This window comes from Rousettus aegyptiacus, unplaced genomic scaffold (genome assembly GCF_014176215.1).
Source record: "Rousettus aegyptiacus isolate mRouAeg1 unplaced genomic scaffold, mRouAeg1.p scaffold_m13_p_3, whole genome shotgun sequence".
Taxonomy (NCBI): Eukaryota; Metazoa; Chordata; class Mammalia; order Chiroptera; family Pteropodidae; genus Rousettus; species Rousettus aegyptiacus.
Genome location: NW_023416306.1, coordinates 6,446,507 through 6,466,420, shown reverse-complemented (window position 1 = coordinate 6,466,420; position 19,914 = coordinate 6,446,507). Strand labels below are relative to the sequence as shown.

At 52.2% G+C, this 19,914-nt stretch overlaps 1 protein-coding gene, 1 long non-coding RNA gene and 1 pseudogene across 3 annotated transcripts in view; 1 reads left to right on the top strand and 2 right to left on the bottom strand.

Annotated features, from left to right (window-relative positions):
* Nucleotides 1-6,174, bottom strand: part of NIBAN2 (niban apoptosis regulator 2) — a 48,841-nt gene extending 42,667 nt beyond the window's left edge. The window contains exon 1 of the mRNA XM_016163706.2: nt 5,893-6,174. Coding sequence (XP_016019192.2) covers nt 5,893-5,947 — 55 coding nt within the window. The 5' untranslated portion in view covers nt 5,948-6,174. The remainder of the gene's footprint in view (nt 1-5,892) is intronic.
* A 2,331-nt stretch (nt 6,175-8,505) lies between these two features.
* Nucleotides 8,506-13,844, bottom strand: LOC107520223. 2 transcript variants are annotated; one of them, XR_001599272.2, is made up of 4 exons: nt 12,490-13,844; nt 11,839-11,949; nt 10,900-11,039; nt 8,506-8,965 (listed from the first exon to the last, which is right to left on the bottom strand). It is a non-coding gene; the product is annotated as an uncharacterized LOC107520223 (long non-coding RNA). The 2 variants fall into 2 exon arrangements; XR_004956229.1 differs by lacking the exon at nt 10,900-11,039 and having other exon boundaries at nt 12,490-13,838.
* LOC118600756 lies at nt 9,372-9,490 on the top strand (annotated as a pseudogene).
* Nucleotides 13,845-19,914: the final 6,070 nt, after the last annotated feature.

Sequence of the window (19,914 nt, the reverse complement as noted above, 5' to 3'; positions counted from 1 at the left end):
AATGTGTGCAACCCGCAGGATGCTGCTGCTGGAGACCCGGGGCGAAGTGAGTCATGAGCTCTGCCTGCGGAGGAGGAGGGGGCGACTCGAAGGAGAACAGGCCTGGCCAACGAGGGACTTGAGTCTCAGACTGAGTAATGACACTGAGTAATGACGGGAGGGATAGATTTGTGCAATATACGGGAGCCTCTGACACACGCCGCTCTGTTCCCACTCGGCTCCTCCCCCTCCCCAGACCCCCTCCCCCCCCCCGCGCCCCCCCCCCCCCCGCTGGCCTCTTTTAGGGGCCTTTTCCACATTGTCCCTTGTCCAATCTGGGCACCAGGAAATGTCTAGTCACAGTACAGCACGGTTTCAACAGCTAAGGGCTCGGCCTCCCAGGTCCGGGCCTGGGCCGGCCGCTGACTTGCTTCACTCTCACCTGTAAACGCTGGGGAGGCGCGCAGAGGGTGTACAGGCAAAAGAAGGCCTAGCACACAGTGAGTGCTCGGTTCTATGGCGCTCGGTTCTACAGATACAGTTCGGAGCCTAACACTGCCCCTCCCTGCTCCATCCTCCCCCATCCTCAGGCAGGAGACATGTCAATGAACTCTCTGAAGACCACATGCTGGGGAAGCCGCCAGAGTTCATGGTCACACACACCCAGAGGCCAATGTCATCCGTCCATGTCCCTAGCTCACATATAGCCCCTTCGAGCCCACTTCCCTGTGGAAAGACGTCCAGAGGTGTCGGGACTCCCGGGAAGGAGCCCCCCTCAAAATGCCAACTGGTGGAAGCAGGTTGGGGGCGGGGACTAGGCCAGACGATGCGTCTGCCCTCAGCAGGGAAGATGACCAGAGCAGGGAAGGAAGAAAACCCGGTGACTCAGTTTGTCCCAGAAAGCCAACCATCTGGTCATAAAGGAGCATGGTGGCACTGTCCAGCATCAGGGGAAAGGCTAAGAATACGGCCTTCCTGCACGGATGGCCTCCAGGGGCACAAGATGCAGTCTTTGGGACTGCTTCAAGGGAGGTTCTAACGACCGACAAAGGTGTTGTGGAAGAAGCAACACACGAATTGAGCTCTGGTCTCGGCGACGTGTAACAACAAACCCAGAAGGGAAAGACCATTAAAGAATAAAGTGGTCATCGCGGGGTGGTGAGTGATTCCCAGTTTGGCCTCTAAACTTCATTCCTTGCAGGCGGGTTGGGAGGCCCCGTGGCGCAGTTTGGGTTTAGAAAAGTCTCTTTGGCAGCGCGTTTGGGAAGAACGGAGGGGTGAAGTGGGAAGGACGGAGGGGTGAGGCGGTAGGCAGCTCCCAGCCAGGGAGGCCAGAGGCCTCAGCAATGAGAAGAGAACAGAGTGGAGGCTGGATGGAGGGGGAAGGGCAGGGTCAACGCCAACAAAAGCACATTATGTAAGAGACACAAGAGCAGCGCGGGATCCCCAGACGCTTCACCCCAGGGCCTGACCCAGACCTTGACGAAGGGCAGGAGCCCAGGCAGAGCCAGGCACTGCTTCCGGTCAGCCTGGTGTCTCTGCCAAGCCCAGAACCCCAGGCCCCTGCTGCCCAGGAGGCGGGAAGAGGGGGAGAGCCACGTACCTGGGCAGGGTACCAAAAGCAGGCATCGCTATCCCTTCTCTCCTGGGACCTACAGCCATTTCCCAAATCCGGGGTGGTAGGTTTGTAAAATCAGTTTGCAAAAAGGCATTCCCTGTTTTGCCCAATAGAAAAACCCGCACTGAGTTCATACCGACAGAAAGGGGTGTCACACATTCACAGCCTTTTCAGAGGCCGTGTGTCACGTCATCAAAACGGGACTCAGGAGTCCCATTTTGGGGTCTCTGCGATGCTGGAACCTGGCGTGGGGTATGTGCAGAGGCTCAGGCAGCACGGTGATTGCAAGCCATACACTGGAAACGACTCAAATGTCCATTAACGGAAGGCCGGGTAAATAAAGCATGCCGTGCACAGAAAGAAGCCCACCGACAGTGACAGGAGCCAGGCAGACTCCTGTGTTCTGACACGGGGAAATGTCTGAACGACACTGAGCGCAAAAACATCGAACCGCAGAAACATATATTTGGACCGCCTTCTATAAACCGAGACACCTGCGTGTGTCCGCAGAGCCGTACGGCTGGAAACGGTGGCGCGCCGAACTTGAGCGGTTTCTTTCGGGAGTGGGATCGAAGATGGAGGGAACTTTCCTTTTTTCACCGCACACTCCCACACTGTGTGTGCAAGCAGGCCAGCAGCTCGCGGTGGTTGCCTAGCGCTGGGAAGGACTGGGGGGATTGCGCGTGACTACCAACAGGTACAGGGTTTCTTTCAAGGATGAACAAAGTGTTTTTAGATCGAACGTGGTGATGGTAGCACAACTCTTTGAATCCACACACAAAAAATATTGACTTGCACACTTTCGGTGGATGAACTGTCTTGCAGGCAGATTATGTTTCAATAAAGCTGCTATTTCAATAAAGAATTAGCAAGGGGAAAGGTGAGGCCAGCCAAAGGGAGGAGCACAGGTAAAGGCGGACTCCCTCGCCAGCCCTCTCCGGTAATAAACTTCAGGGCAGAAAGTGTGTGTGGAAGGGGGAGTTTCTTGGCCCTCACAATTTCATCCTGGTCAATAGAATTTTCAGAGTAACGCCTGAGTCCCTCAAGGCTGTCTTAGAGGCAGAAGGGGCCCCCAGGCAATGCCAGGTTTCCTGCCAACGGTATAGCACCCAGCCCCTACTTGCACATCTTGAGCAACAGTGAGCTCCCTCCCTTACCTGCTCCGTTCTGGTTGTCGTAGCTCAGACCATATGCAAAGAATCCCTCATACAGCACTGATTTGAGCCAGCCGGGCACTTCCGCTCTCTTGTCCTAGTCCTGCCAGGAGGCAGGTGTGGGTCGGCCCAACCTGTCTGTGTCCTTGTTCCTTGTAGGGTCCCCCATCACTGCCCTCCCACTCCAGATAGCCCACATCCAACTCACACATATGCCAACGGGGAAGGAACCCAGTCATCAAAAAACTTGGGTATATTCTCGAACCCCGGGACCTAGCACCCACCCAACCCCAGGGACTGCACACACCTTGGAGAAATAGGACCTAAATCACAGCTACAAATGCCCTCTTCAAACTCCAAACACTTGGCCACTCTCCTTACCTACCAGAGTGAATGACAATCTCCATAATAACAGTTGTTTGCTGAGCACTACTACGCCCCAAGCACTGGCCTGACTTTCCTACCCGCATTAATTATCTCATTAAATTCTTACAACAGTACCTGGAGGGAAGGGACCCTTATTCCCATTTTACAGATAAGAAAACTGAGATTAAGATGCTGGCCCGAGGTCCGGCCAGTTAACACACTGTGGAGTCAGTGTGGGGGATCCTGAGCTGGCTCAAGTCTGAGGGAGAATTATGGGAACTTTGGGGGATCGTTAGGCCCTCGGAGCTGGAAGGGACTTCCGCCTTCAGGTGGCACAGACCTCCTGGCTCCCAGGCCAGGGCTCTTTCCTCCATGCAGACGCCCTCATGAAAGCAGGAGGAAATCCTGCCATCAGCCCCACGGGGCCCTGGTGTGAGAACAAGCCCCTGCTTGCCAGAGGCTTTGAAATCCCAGGATGAAAGGCGCCCTGACAGCAAAACAGCACCGTGGGCAGAAGCCCGCCTGACCCCTGCTGGGACTTGCAGGCTGGCAATCACCTGCTCACCTGCTCAGGGGGCGGGTCGGCCAAGCCGCAGAATCCTAACAGGCCCCAGAGCTCAGAGCACTGTGGAAAGGGATATTCCAAACCCTGGCGTCTCTGAAGGGGCCGGCCCCAGGTCTCCTAGGTGGAGAACCAGGCCCCAGGTAGGAAGGGCGCTGGAATTTTAATTGTCTGGCATAAAAGTGCCCACTGCTCCTTGGGTGGGGTGAAGAGGGTGCAGGATCACAGGAGGTGGCGAAGGCACGCCCTCATTCCCCTCCCGCAGACATTTCTAAGGCAGGTCACTTCCCTGGGAGGGGACTGGAGGGTGGCTGGCTTCCTTGCCTTCCAACCTCCCACCCCCACACTTCAGGAGCCCCCACAGGTGAGCCTGGACCAGGAATCTGAGGCATTCGAAGAGGGTTATTAATAGCACTGAAGTGTTGAAAAGAGGGAGGCCAGTGGGTTCTGAGTGGACACAACCCTCTTCCACCCAGCCCGGTATCCATAAAACAAGCCCAAGCCTGTCCAGGAGAGGACACTTCACCTTTTGTGGTCTCAGTCTCCTCCCCTGTAAATGGAAGGGAGGGGACCGGCTGGCAGTTCTCTGCCCAGGAGGTGGGAAGAGGGGGAGAGCCAGAGCTGGGTGTGCGGGAAGGAAAAACCCCACTGAAGAAGGCGCAGCACATCCCACCCAGGCTGGGTGAGGGGCCCCAACTGGAGGTCGTGAATGGATGGACTGTTACAGAGCCCCAGGAGGCTGCCCCCGACAGGGAGGGGACAGGAAGACTCCACCCCAGCCTTCCTCCTCCCAGAGTCCAGGCCTGTCCTCCTGAGCAAGAGCAAGAGCACGAGTTCCAGGACTTAACCCCCTGCTGGTTCAAGGCTGGAGAGGGTCTGACTCATTTCTCCATCACCCTCACCCCTGGCCTAGCCCCAGGCCTGGCACAAAGGGGAAGCTCAGGCCGTGGGCCCAGGACAAGCCTTCCTCGGCCACCTCCTTTGTGCCCAGAGGGGTGGGGACACAGAGCTAAGGGCCACCTGGTCCCCGTTCTCCAGGGGTACGAGAAGGCAGAGCACAGCTGCTGAAACTACAGAATCGCACGACACATCGAGATACGTGCACGCAGACACAGGGCCCTGGGCCCACTGGACAGGGGGAGGCGAACACAGCAGGCTGCCGCCACGCCCCGCGGAGGCCAGCGTCCCGTGCATCGGGCCCTCCATGCCAGGCCTGAACAAGCTATGTATATTATTAGCTCACTTAAGTCTCTCAACAACTCATGAACGAGGAAGAAGTCATTCACCCCATTTCAAAGAGGAGAAAACCAAGGTGCCAGGACATTAAGAGGCTAGTGCAAGATCTCACCGCTGGGGAACAGGTGCTGGGGTTCCACCCAGGCAGCCTCACCCAGGGTGGAGAGGTGAGCCACAGGACTGTTTCCCAGGCAGCTGGAGAGTCTCACCCTCTCTGCATTCTCCAAGATTGGAAGAGGAGGAGAAACCCAGGACCCTGCTGCAGGTCTCCTGGCTCCCCGTCCCCAGAGGGGGCGCTGCCCCTCTGAGAAGTGGCCGCTGCGCAGTGACAGGCTGGGAGGTTGGATGGCTCAAGGAGGGGACCGAAGAGGCTAGTCTCTGGCCTCCACCAGCCCCGTGGACACCGCTGCCATGCTGAGCCTGAGCCAAACGACCGCGGTTCCGACCCACCCCTCCCATGCACCCCACCTATGCCTAACCCCACTTCTCAGCCTCAGTCCCAGGAGTCGATAGGCTCTCCCTGGAAGCCTCGGCCACGTGTACTGATGCTGGGTACGGGCTGAGCTGCGGATCAGGGCAGTTAGAAAGAAGGGCAGGACATGCTGGCCGAGCGGGCCTGGAGTGCTTCCGGGCCGGGATATGGGGGTGGGGGGTGGGCTGCGACCCTTCCCACAGCTCGATTGCGATAGTGTGCTGGGGGATCCGACGCGACCTGCTCCGAGGGGGTTCTGTGGGGGGAGGGGAGGGGTTCAAGTCTCCGCAGGAGGGAGAAGGGTGAGCTCAGAAGAGGTTAGGAAGGGGCGCCCAGACGTGGAGGAGAAACAAGCCTGGACGACAGGCTTGGTCCCCAGCCACTCCCGCCCTGCCCAGGGGCCTGACTCTCCTGAGACCCCAGCCTCAGTGCGAACAGCGGGCCGGGATGGTGGCGTAGCCCGAGGGCTGGACCCCGCGCGCGCGCTGCGCAGGGCAGGGCTCACCTGAGATGTACTGGCGCCGTGAGTCGTCCAGGTGCGTGGACAGCACGTCCCCCATGGCGAGGAAACGCTGCAGCCAAATCCGGCCGCCACCCGCCGCTGCCCGCGCTGCTCAGGCGGACGCCGCTGGCGCCATGGAGCCCAGCCCGCCCTGCTCCCGCCGCTCCCTCCGCCCTGGCCGCGGCCTCCGCTCGGCTTGCGCTCGGGCACCGGCCGCGTCGGTCCAGGGGCGCGTCAGTCCCGAGCCCCGGCCCGCCGCCCAGTAGCCCCGCCGCGCCCCGCCCCGCCAGGCCCCGCCCCCTGGCAGCGCCCGCCCCCTCCTCGCCTTGGTGGGGGCGGGGCAGGGAACCAGGGCTCCCGGTCCGCCCTCGAGACAGACAAAGGCAAGGTCGGAGAAAGGGAGACCCGAGAGAGATGTAGAGGGGCGCACGGGACCCGGACCGAACCGATGAAAGAGATGGAGCTGGTGGGGGTATCTGAAAGAACGGAAACGGGGTGCCCTGGGGTGCCCCCCCTTCCCTCCCGGCGCGGGAATTGAATCACGCCCAGGAGGACTGGTAGGGGACGCTAGGCCGACGTGTGAGAACTCAGAGTTCGTGCCCGACTCCTCCTGTCCCCTGCTACCTGCACAATGTTCCCCCCCAGGCCCGCCCCGCCGCCTCCCACTCTCAGGAGGTTTCCTGGCCTTGAACCGACCTGCCCAGAAGGTGTGCCCGCCTATCTTACACGATAGTGCAGGGAAAGGGGAGGTAGCCGGGAGGGCTCAGGCCCACAGTCATTCCCGGTCCCAGTGCCAGGCGGACGTTCCTCAGGCTCAACATAAGGGTATTTCACGCAAAAGGAAGCTCATGGGACACGCTGAGCAAAGAATGGAAAAAATCATAGCACTTTGCAGTTTGTATAAGACTCAGATTCAAAACCCCAGGAGTCAGGGTGCCAGGCTTGCAGGGCTGCCCTTGGGTGGATCAGGGAAACGTGTTTTAATCCTACTCTCAGGACCTCCCAAGCTGGTAGGGTAGACAGGTTAACAACCAGGTTCCCAGGTCACGGACTGGGGTGGCAGAGGCCTTCCTTGGCCGCTAATGCTCAGACTTCCTGTACTGCACCCCAAGAGTCATCCAGTTTCTGCTTGCTTGCCCCAGGGACGGAGCACTTACCACTTCTCCATCCATCACCCCCTGTATTTAAACAGCTAACTGTACCTGTGACATAGGTAGAAAATGCTGGTGATAAGAGTTAACGTTACTGAACCTGGGTCCTTCGGCCCTGCCAATACCACAGAAGGTAGGTTCGAAGTTGATTAATGTGATGTGGGCACTCGTTCATGAATCCAGTGGCTTACCAGTCATTCAGCAAACAGGTGATAAACACCTTCTGCTTACTGGGCCCTCTGCAAGACGCTGGGGGTAAAGCAAGGGGATGTTCGAGCCTGTCCTACCTGCCCTGTGACCAGGGGCTGGTGGCATTACTCTGAACCTCACTTTCCTGTCCTGTCAAATGAGACGAATGACGCTTTGTTATGTGGATTAAATGAGATAACAAATTGGCTGGCACAAGATGGGTCATCTCAAGAAACAGAACCCACCATTCCAGTATTCATCGCAGTCTCTCAAGAGCGTATCGAAGCTTGAGGAAGGAGCAGAACGCGGTCTGAGGAAAATCACAGAGAGAGTAGTAGTGCCAGAACGACAAGTTGAAAAACCAGAATTTTGACAGCAGATTCCAGGGGACGGCATTCCAGGGAATGAGGATGGCACCGGAGAGAGACATGGTCTTTGAAGAGCAAGATATAATCACGAGCAGAGGAGCAGAGTCGTCAGGTGGAGTTGAAGTCAAGCTGGCGACAACTGCTAGTTTCCTTTTACAGAGACTGAAACTGAGGCCCAGAGAGGGAAAGTGACTTGCCAAAGTCACACCAGCAAGGCAGAGGCAGAACCCAGCCAGAGGCCGAATTTCCCAACAGCCAGTGCCTGGTTCTTTTTGAGCAACCAGAAGCAAGTGACGCTACTATGGCCCAAACTGTAAGGGCTGAAAAGGCCTGCCCTGCCCTGGGAGGGGATGGCTGGAGGAGCTGGCATCTGGGCACCCCAGGGTATCTCCTCAGCCAGGCTGGAAGCCTGGGTAAATTGGGGTAGAGATGAGGCCGCAGGCAGCCTTTTGCCAGCCCTCACGATGCACCTAGGCCTATGAGCCTGGAGCACCCACAAACTTGCCAGCATGCCAGGCCCCTGGCCCAGGGACCCTCCCGCTTGGCTTTGGAAGCCCCCTGCTACATGTCACCTTGTTACTCTGAGCATCTGTGGCCTCATATGTGAAAGGTGAATGAAAAGGCATTATAAGCTCTCGGGCACTATGCACGTGGATAGCTCTCCCAAGACCTTAGGGTTGGTCCCTTCATATCTCTCTCTCTCTCTCTCTCTCTCTCTCTCTCTCTCTCTCACACACACACACACACACACACACACACACACACATTGTATTATCTGGGGATGGGATAGAGGGAAAATGACTGCAAAGAAATCCAGAGGGAACCTTTGGGAAGGATGGGAATGGTCTATACTTTAACTGGGGTGACAGTCAGGTCACACGGAGTACAGGAGTCAAAACTCCTCAAACTATACAACTGAACATGGATGGATTTTATTGTATGTAAATTATACTTTAATAAAGTTAATTTTAAAATGAAATATACATATGGAGCACCTGCTGTGTGTCAGGTGTCACATTGTAGGTACTGAGGATTTATCAGTGTGCGAGATAGTCAAGGCCTTTGCCCTTGCAGAGATTACGTTCTCATGCCGGAGGAAGACAGTAAAGAAAGAACACGGCTTCGGAGAGTGGTAAACATTAAGATAACAAAATCAAATGAGAGAGTGGAGTGACAGGTATGGGGGTGACACCTAGAAAGGTAGTCTAGAAAGGCTTCTCTGAGGAGGTGACGCTTTGAAACCCGATCGGCAAGAAGAAGCCGCCTTCGTGAAAATCCAGGAATAGCTGCCGTTTTCGGAGCACGTGCCATGGCGGGTGTGGTGCCAAAGGCGTCCGCTGCCTCTTCTGTGCTGTCTTCACAGCTGCCCTGCAGGAAGAATCACCAATTATGAGGATTTTTAAGATGACGTTTTCTTGTATGCACATAGCAATCTTTATTTAAACACTGGATAGGTAGGCATGGAGGGGGCATGCCGGGTAAAGGTGTCAGGTGAGATAAGTCCTTAGGGCCCCCCGGGGCCAGGGGGCCATTCTGAGACTCCTCAGGGAAGAGGAGAAAGGGGTCTGTGCCGTGGATGGGTGGGACCAGTGGGAAGCTCCTCAAGCTCCCAGAACATAAGAGTTTTTTTACTTTATCCTGGGAAGATTGTAAAGCTCTTTAAAAGTTGTCAGCATCTGGGTCAAATATGTGGTGACAGGAAGAAATCTAACTATGGAAGGTGAACACACAATGTAAATATATATATGCCTTACTGTTAAAATGTACAGCTGAAATCTACGGCCATGCCACGCTGACGAAACCCAATCCTGTCTGATCTCGGAAGCTAAGCAGGGTCAGGCCTGGTCAGTACTTGGATGGGAGACCACCTATGAAGATCAGGTGCCATAGGCATAAAAAAAATAATAATAAAATAAGGGATTGTAAACTGACAAGGTCCTTGTAATCTGTGAGGTCACCCAAGGGTTGCCTCGCCTAAATAAATAAATAAATAAAACGCACAGCTAAAACTTGTCAGATTTTGTTAACCGATGTCACCATAAAAAATAAATAAATTTTAAAAAAGAAAAAAAAAGTTGTCAGCATCCCACTAATTAATGTTATTAAATCAGGCCAGTTATGATCTTTGGGTGGGGAAAGAATTACGTTTTTGAGGGAAAGAAAAATGAATATAGTCATCAGCAACATATGAGGAAAAGAATTACAGAAAATCAGACATCAGAAGAATTTCTTAACTCCGAAAGGTGGGGAACCCCTCCCTGCCCTGATACTTGACACTGTTTTGATGTTCAATTTTTAGTTCTGAGTAATTAAAGCCTTTTTTTTATGCATTTATTGGTTGTTTGTGGTTTGTTTGTTTTTTCATATCCTCTGCTTGTTTTCTACTGGAATGTCTTTTTTTTTTTTCTTTTATCTTTAAGAGTTCTTTCGAAAGGAACAATTTCTCAACTCTGTGAGGCGGTGAGTGTGTGCAGGGGGCAGGGGGCATCTCTGTTCTTTTTCTAGGTCTCCGAATGCCATCTCTACCCACCAGGATCTCCTACACTCTTTTCTTGGCCCAGCCCCCAGAGCCTGGTGGAAGATGCCAGGTGTGTGGACAAAGTATAAACATGATCCAGATCTGGGAGCAGGAAGGGAAGGCTACCCTGCCCACCTGCTGGGCCCGTCCCCTCCCGGGCAGAGAATGCCACCTACAGCCCCTGATTCATCAGTCCTTTGTCAGGAAGTGGCTTCTGCTAACCTGCCTCTCAGCAGGGCCGCCCCACCCCACCCCACCCTAAAGCACATTTAGAAAGAAGGACCCAAAGGTGAAGAATAATAGCATTTTACTTTGAAAGGGTGGCTTCAGAAGGTCAGGGCCAGTGCTTGGACATAGGCCAGGAGAAGGGAGGGGATTTGTCCCAGAACATCCAACGAGGGTCCCAGGCCAGGACCCTTCCCAGTCTTGTTGGAAGGGGGAGAAACCTCCCTTGACCCATTGGTCCCTCTCCCTTCCAGTTGGCTCTGAGCCCCAGCTCTGCTCTGCCCTCAAACCTGTTAGACCTGAAATAGCCCAGGAGAAAAAAAAAAAAAAAAACAAACACCTCAGGTAAACAACAGGGAGTGTGAATGAATTAGGATTTTGTTTTTAAGAAATATCATGTGTCCACTGCTGTTTACCCGGTTGGCATGGCCCGTTGTGTGGAAGGGATCCTGGCACCCCGCCTGGACCGCCCCTCTTTATTAATTGTTGGGCGGTGGTAGAAGGAGCCACAGCTCCCAGCCTGCTCCATCTGTCACCTGGCCTCCGGCTGCTAAACTACCTTCTTGTTCCTCCAGTGGCCAGCTCTACCGCCACGCCCCAGGCCAGGCCCCATGATTGCCATCCTGGTCGACTGCCCAGCCCGACTGGCTTCCTGCCTCCAGCCTCCTGCCTCCCATTGGTTCGTCACTGGGCAACCACCTGGAATGTTTTAAAACACAAATATGACCATGTCATTCCCAGGCTTCAAACCTTCTGTGGGTCTCACCAGTCTTGAAATAAAGTCAGACCCAGACCCTAAACATGGCACTGGTGCCCCTGCTAGCCGCTCCTTTGCCCGCCCCCCCCTTCCCCTCACCCTTCTCTGGCCACAGCGACCTTTCACATCCTCAAACCATCCACGCCCCCTCCTGCATCAGGGCTTACACGTGCTGATTCCCTGTCCCCATTTCGCCCCACCAAGCCCCATTCATTTCTCAGACCTCAGCTAAAACCACCCTCCATCAGCGAGGCCTTTCCTCTCCTCGCCTCCCCCAGCGCCCTGTACTCTCCTTCAGCACGATCGGCACATGCGCAATTATTTTAGTTCGTACGTAGTTATTGGTTTAAATAGATCTTCTCTGATGACAAGGACTGTCCTCATTCGACACGACATTCCTCGTGTCAGATGTATTGGGAGCTTGAGTGAGCTCCTGCAATGTCCAGAATGCTATCCCGGGCACTGGAAGGGGCAGCGACAGTGGGCACCGACCTGGCCCCTGCCACTCGGCCAGCTCATGTCTGCAGTGGCCACGCCCACGCCACTCCCGGTTTGAAGTCTGTTCTATAGCGTCCCTGCCCCGCAGGGAGCACCTCCAGGAAGGGGGTTCTCGCCAGTTCCCCAGGTCATGACTCCACGTTGGACCCGACAACACCGACGTCAGACAAGGGGATGTAGAAGTGCCAGCGAACAAGCAGAGCATGAAGAAGAATCACAATGGGCGGATAAAAACAACCAAACCTCCCATCCATTGCAGGCTCGTGCTGTACCCGGCCCTGGGCTTCCATCCTCCGCCTCTCTGATCGTCACCACAGCTCTGCGAAAGAGACCCTTTTGTGGGTCTCCTTCTCTCTTCATAGGAGAGAAAACAGAGGCTCAGTGAGGTTAAGTGACCCATCCAAGGTCGCACAGCAAGTAAGAAGTGAAGATAAAACCCACGCACAACTCTGCCTGCTTTAACGCTACAACATGTCATCCTCGTCCTACTAGACTCAATCTTCTGCGTTCACCTAGTTCTCAATTGCGAAATGGGATTCTCTGCTATGTCCACTACTTACTCGACGGTTATTTTTCACTTAGCGACATAATATGACCATCTTTTCATGCTAATGAATTCTTAATTCTACTAATTCTTAATGGCTGCTTAATATTCCATTGTATGGCCCATTAAACTATTTACCTATAACTAGACGCTTATTTTCTAAATTTGATCAACTTCTAGAAGCGGAATCGCCGGTATAAACTTCCTTTTGAGGCTTTTGACACAGAGCAACAAATCGCCCCGATAAGATGATTATAGCAGCCACTGTTCTCCTGTCACTTACCATGTGCCTGTCATGTGTCCCTCATCAAGAACTCTTTGCATCGTGGTGACTTGTACACAAGCCTTACCTCCCATCTTACCCCGTCCTCCAGAGTGACAGCCTCCGGGAGCAGGGACCCTGAGCCTGGCCGAGTTCCTGACTTCCCCACCACGGCTGCTGCCCAGTGTTGACAGCCATTCCCAGTTCCTCCACGGCCAGGCAGGAGGGGTTTCAGGCAACCCCCACCCGGCCCTTCCATGTCAGGCTTGGTTTCCTGCTGGGCTGAAGCCACCCCTCACCAGCTGGTGACTCAGCCTGGCTAGGATGGCAGTGTTAGCCTCCCCAGCCCTGTGGGTGACTAAGTTTGCGGTGAGGCTGGGCCCCGGACTGTTGGGGGTGGGGCCACCTCCGCCCCACCCCAGCCCTTCTTCCTCTCTCCCGTTCTTGTTAATTTCTGTCCTCCGGGCCTTCTGGGTAGAATGAGAATAATCCTGGGTTCTTTCTTCCTGGAAGGAACGGTCCTGTAACTCTAAGTGTGCCAGGAGTGACAGAGATGTGGTTCCCACCTGCCTAGGGGACAGAGCTTGGAGGACAGAAGCCATTGTGTCAGGGAGCAGCTGAGAGAAGGTCCAAGGGGAAGGTGGGCAAGGGTGAGGGAGAGAAACGCCCCACCCCTAATGGCGCCCCTCCGTGAGAACTGGCAAAGTCAATGACAACAGTCTCTCGCCAGGGCCCCAGGTGGCTTGGCAAACGCAGCGTGGACTAGACTCGGCCCCTGACACCTGGCAGAGGGTTTGACGTGTGGGCTGGAGCAAGGAGCCCTGAGCTGGAGGGAGCCGCAGGGGTGGCACCACCTCCCAGGGGGCATTGGGAAATGTGTGTGTGGAGGGGGGGATTTGTAAGCATCACTACGGCTGGTGTCCGTGGGGGTGGGGGAGGGGCCCACCGGCACATAGCGCCCGAAGGTCAGAGATGCTAAGCATTCTTCCGAGGTGGCCAGTCCTGCCCTGGGTCAAAATCCTCCCTGCACCCCTGAACCCAGCGCTGAGACCCACGCGCTATGAAGTGGATCATGCTGCCTTCGGAAGTACCTCCCACGGTTCACAGCGGTTTTGAGATATCTCGCCTCTCTAGGTTTGAACCCTCCAGGGCCAGGCACGTTGCTGATGTTTTGCGTCGTCACCTAGTAATAATGATGGCAATAACCTGGGTATCACACCCAGTGGCCCCTGCGTGCCCAGCACACACCAGGCCTTTGGACGTGTTATCTTCCTGACCATCCCCACGAGGGCGGCACTGTTATCATCCCCATTTCGCAGACGAGGAAATGCAAGCTCAGAGAGACGAGGGCGGTCACGAGAATGGGAAGGCAGAAAGCCTGTTTTCCAACCTGGGTCTGCCTCACTCCAAAGCCCTGCTCCCCGCCGGGAGGGCAGATGGGGAGACCGACACACAGACGTTTTCACTGCTCCCCACCTAGGCACCAGCAGAGCCGGGGGGAACGAGATGTCTTGGTTCTTTAATGAGGAGCCTTCCCTCTCCACCGCGACACCAGGGACCCACATCTGCGAGCGCGAGGCCGGATAATCAGAAGAATATGAAGCCCCGAAGAAAGCCCTCTCTTCCCCCTTTTCTCTACCCAGGTTGCCTATTTTCTCCAAGTATTTCCTGCTCTGGAAAACGTTAAGGTCATTCCTTTTACTTTAGGTAACGCATCTTTCTTCCTGTAAGGTACGGTCCTGTAACTCTGAAGAACTGCCTCTCTGCCAACTGGGAAAGCCCCTGTACCCTCAAGGTAAGCGGGAGAGGAGTCTGGATGTAATCCAACCGTCCCTCCCATCGGTGAAAACGGGCTCTGACTGGCTCTCTCACCATCCTGGTCTCAGTATTTGTAAAATAAAGCTAATCATCCCTATCATCCTAGCTGTTGTAGCGCAGCAGTGAAATTGACTACGTCCAGCCCTTGGCCCAGGGCCTGACACACTCATCAAATGGTATCTGCTCTAATGATGGTTGTCAGCACTTAGGGTGGAAGACAGGTGGATCTGAAACGGATTCTAATTCTGATGATACAAGGTGGACAGTGGCCGGTGCCATGATTGGAGGTTTGAGCCAAGGGCCTCGAGAGCCCTGAGCTGGGAGGGTGTGGCAGGAAGTAGGACAGCTTCTCGGTGGAAGAGGAGGCGTTGGGGCCGGGCCACAAGGGCTGGCACAGGTTTGCTGTAAAGACACTGTGTATCCCAGGTGAGCCAGCTGAGCTGTGGAGCTCTGACTTGTAGAAATTCTCTGGGGGCCGCTCCAAGCGAGAAAGAAGGATCCCGCGGGACCCAGATGAGGCTGGAAGTGTCCATCTGGGAAACAGGGTCAGGCGGGCAGGTTCTTCCTTTTCTTTATCTTTTATTTGTCGAAGTCTAATTTACATACATTGAATGAACAATTCTCAATGAGTTTTTGAAAAATGTTTTTGTAGCTCTATTAAGTATAATTAACACGTACGACACTGCACACATTTAAGTGTACAATTTGATGACTTCAGCCTATGAATACACCTGCAAACCATCACTACGATAAAGGTAAGAAACCATTTCACCCCGGACTTTCCCCTGGTCTGTTGTAATGTTTCCTTTCCTCTTCCACATACAGCACGTTGCAGGCAACAACCGATCTGATTTCCATCACTGTAGATCAGTTTGCATTTTCTGGAATTTTATATAAATGAATCGGACGGTATCACTCTCTTTTGTCTGACTCTCTAAAGAAATTCAGTATCGTTACTTTGAGATTCGTCCATGGTGTCATGTGTAGTAATAGTGCCTTTCTTTTTATGGCCAGCTTGTATTACGCTGTATGGATGTACCACTGTTTCTTTAACCATTCACTGATTGATGGCCATTTGAGCCGTTCCCGCTTTTGAGCTATTATTACAAATAAAACTGTTGTGAACAATTGTGTATAGCGTAATGAATTTTTCTCTGTATACACAGATGTAATCATCACCCGAATCATAATGTGAAATATTTCCAGTACCCAAGAATGTTCTCCTATGCCAGGCCACATACCCCCAAAGGGAACCACTATCATCACCACGCATCAGTTTTGTTTGTCCTAGAACTTCATACAAACGAAATTCAACAACAATGCAATACATTTTCTTTAGTGTCTGGCTTCTTTCGCTCAACGTTATGTCTCTGACATTAATTTATGTTACTGCCAATACCGGCAGGTCATTCCTTTTGTCACTCTAGTACAGTATTCCACTTAGGAATCCATCACAAAGTATTTATCCGTCCTCCTGTTATAAAGATGTGAAGACATTCACGTCCAAGTCTTTTCTGTGGGGCACACGTTTTCATTTCTCCTTGTGCCTGAGTCATAGCCGGGAGTGGAATTTCTGGTTCATAGGGGAAGTACGGCTTATTACTCGAAACTGCCAAGCATTTTTTTTTCGGAACGGTTGTGCCATTTTACACTCCCAACAACGATGCCGGTGAGTTCCGGTTGCTCTACATTCTTGCCAATATCTGTTATCGTTTGGCCTTTTAATTTTAGCCTTCCTGGTGATGAGCAGTGGTGTCTCACGTGGTTTTGTTTTGCATTTCTCTCGTGACTAATGACTCATGTTCTGCATTCTTTCATACACTTATCGGATTTCATTTTTTCCTTTAAATTTTATGTTATTAGAAAAGTAAAATATGCTTAAGGTAAGGCATTCAACTGCAGAATTGTATAAAGCATAGAATAAAAAAAAAATTAGCTTATTCTCTCAATTTCATTCCCTGGCATTAGCTAACAGTTTTTTGTATACCACTAACAGATACAATTGAACATACACATATTTACAGTTTTTAACCACCACCACCAAAAAAAAAAAAAATCTTCATTTTTTTATTGAGCATATACTATGTGCAGATTTTAGGTTAAGAGATTGACATGCATCATATCATTGAATCTGTACAAATGTGATAAGGAGATGAGGAGACTGGGACCCAGAGAGGTTAAGACAGTTGCCAAGGTCATACGGCTCACAAGCGGCAGTACTCGAACCTAGGTCTCTTTGACTTCAAAACTTGAGGTGGATTAATTTAGATGCCATCCTCGTATAACCCCAGATTTACTCACTCATTCAACAAATATTCTTGGAGCCCCTGCCCAGCCCTGGACTGCCATTCAAAGGCACAGATGAGCTGAGGAGTCAGACAGGTAGATTGACTAACATAATATAGGGAGAAAGGGCGATGATGGGAGAATTAGAGGGGGCAAGGCTAACCCACATTTTGGGTCAGGAAAGGGTGGGTCCTGGAGGAAGTGATCCCTGAGGGATGTGTGGGATGCCCAGATGAAAGAGAACCAGTTTGAAAAAACGGCATGTGTGCGAGAGGGGGCACTTGCCAGGAGCCCGTCTCTCCCCTCCCTCAGGGCACACTGGGGGCAGCCAAGATGCTGGCAGCAAGACCTTGTGAGCATCTTAAGGAGCCTGGCTCCATCTTGAGCATACAGAGGAACCGTGCAAGGGCTGGAGTCACGATTTTCAGATTCCAGGGCTTTAGGATTTAATGTTCTTCCCTCCTCATCCTACAAGATTCCTCTGCAACGGGCACAGTGTCTGTGGGTGACTCAGAGGCCACCCAGGCACCATGCTCCACAGGTGCGCCCTGGGGGAGATGCCAGGCTGCCTGCCGGGTTAGCCAGCGACCCACTGCCCCCTGGTGGTGACCAGAGGGAAATCCGACTCCTGCGGAGCTTGGGAAAATGGGGACAGGGAAAGGATCCCGCTGTCCCCCTCCCCCGCCAAACCTCCCATCTCAGTCATGAGCATCACCACCTATCCAACTGTTCAACCAGGGCTCACCCTCCGGACCCCCCTTCTGTCATTTCACTCCCCCTCTGCCACGTCTCACCCCGCAGCTGCTCCAGGCTGATCCTCCCTCTCTTCTCCCCTTCAGTCTTTGTCACAGCCTCCCAGCTGGTTCCTCTGCTGTCTGTCTGGACCACTGCTCTGGTCTCTACAGAGATGCTAGGGTAATCTTATTTAGTTATTTAGTTAGTTAGTTATTTAAGTTATATACAGTAACTTGCACAAATCTTCGGTGCACAGCTTGATACATTTTTATACATGTAATCACCCATGTAACACCCACCCAGATCAAGATACAGAACAATTTCCAGCTCCGGAAACCCTTTCCCCCAACGTTTACCAGTATTCTAATTTCTATCACCATAGGACAGATCGGCCTGTTGTTAAGCTGCAAAGAAATGACGTTAACCATATCATGCATCACCTTTTGTGTCCGGTTTGTCACACTAAGCGTATCTGAGTTTTTCCCCGTGGTGTGTGCACTGACACGTTGTCATTTTCATGGCTGGGCACTATTCCATTGTGTGTGTTCATTTATTCTTCCTACTATTGAGGAATATTTGAGTTGCTTCCAGTTTGAGGCTATTAAAAATAGAGTGCTGTGTGGCTTCCGGTACAAGCCTTTCGGTCAACACACATTCATTTCTGGTACGTGCCCAGAAGTGGGAATGCTGAGTCACAAGGCAGGCAGGGCTGTGGCCTCTGTAGGTACTGCCATGTAGCTTTCCAAAGTGGCTGTACCACTCTGCGGCCCACTGGTCACAGGTGAGAGTAGAACGATTTTTAAAACTTTTTGGGGGAAATAATTTCCAACTTACGGAAAAGTTGCAAGAATAAAAATAGGACAAAGAGCACACTTGTGGACCCTTTACTCAGATTAAACTATTATTTTATATCATGGGATTCTATATATCTATCTATATACACACACTTGTACATACGCATAACATAGTATTTTTTATATATATATACACATATGCAACATTTACATATTATATGTATGTATGCATATAATTCCTTCTGAATCATTTGAGTGTAGACTTTACACATCATGGTTCTTTACCCCTAAACACAGTCCTAGTCCCAAGCACAGGACTATTCTCTTACATAACTACAGTACGGTTTTCAACTTGGGTAGAATTAATATTGGTTCCATACTTTTGTTTAGTCTGCTGTTCACATTCTTATTTTATCAACTAACTCAATAGCACCCCGTGTAGCACCTTCCCTCTCCTGTAGAGGATCTAGTCTAAAATCAGGGGTGGCACTTGGCTGCCATGTCTCTGCAGGCTCTGTCGACCGGGAGCATTTCCGCAGCCCTTCCTTGCTTTTATGACTACAGCAGTCATTCTCACATGGGAGCCATTTTTGCCCTCCAGGGGACATCTTGACAATGTCTGAAGACACTTAGGGTTGTTACAACTGGGAGTATACGTGCCATCTAGTGGGTAGAGGCCAGGGATGTTGATAAACATCCTACAGTGCGCAACCTCCAGAACTAAGAACCTTTTGGCCCACGACGTCAATAGCGCCAAGGTTGAAAAACCATAGACTCAAGTGATCTTTTAAAATTGTGACTCACATCCCGCCGCTTTCCTGCTTAAATCCCTTCAGTGACTTTCCATTGTTCTCAGAATAAAACACAGGGTCCTTATCATGGCATACTAAGCCCTACGTAACCTGACCCCAGACTGACCTCTTTGGTTTATTGTGTTCCAGCCACACCAATACGTCTGCTCCGTAAACGTACCCATCTTACTCCTACCCCAGGGCCTTTGCATGCCCTGTTCCCTCTGTCTGGAACACTTTTCTCCCAATATCCATTTGGTAGGTCTCTTAGCATCTAGGTCTCACCTCACAATTCCCATCTCAGAGAGGCTTCCTGACAACCCAGATGCCTTATCCCATTACCCTGCTTTAGTTTTTTTGTCGTAACACTTTTTATTACCTGAAATTATCGTGTTTGTTTAATTATGTGTTTATTGCTTATCTACTCAGCAAAGTAAACGCTGCCTGGTGTGTGTGTGTGTGTGTGGGGGGGGTATTTAACCATATTTTTGCACTGCTATATCCCTGGCACCTAAAACAGGTCTTGTCACATAGCAGGCATGCAAAAATATTTGTCGAATGAACAAATGTGGCCTAGATTACAAGAATGGGCGTTGAGTTAGGCAGACTTCAGATCAAAGCATCGCTCTGCCATTTACCGGCTATGGAGCTTTGAGTAAATGACTTTACAACGCTGAGCCTCATTGCTCATTGGTCATGAAGGTACAAGTGGTGCCTCTATCACAAGGGTGTCTAATGCTTGCGGAATATTACTGGGCACATAGCGAGTGCTTGATAACTTATTAGATGTGGCAATAGGTATGGATGGGAACTGGGACAGAACCCATCCAAATTCTTTTCCTCCCAGGATCCCAGATGCAATCCTTCTTCTTGTAACAATTTATTTCATTTTCTGGATGCCTCCTTACTTGACATCTGCCTGACACCCAAGACACCCCCTGTCTATTTAGTGTAGCATCTGGCACAAAGGAGCTGGGAGGGGAAGAGAAGAGAAGGGAAGGAAGGGGAGGAAGTAAAGAGGAAAGGAAGGTTCTTGCCTATGGTCTTACGGAAGAGGTGAGGTTCTCAGATGAGATGCCAGTGCTGGGT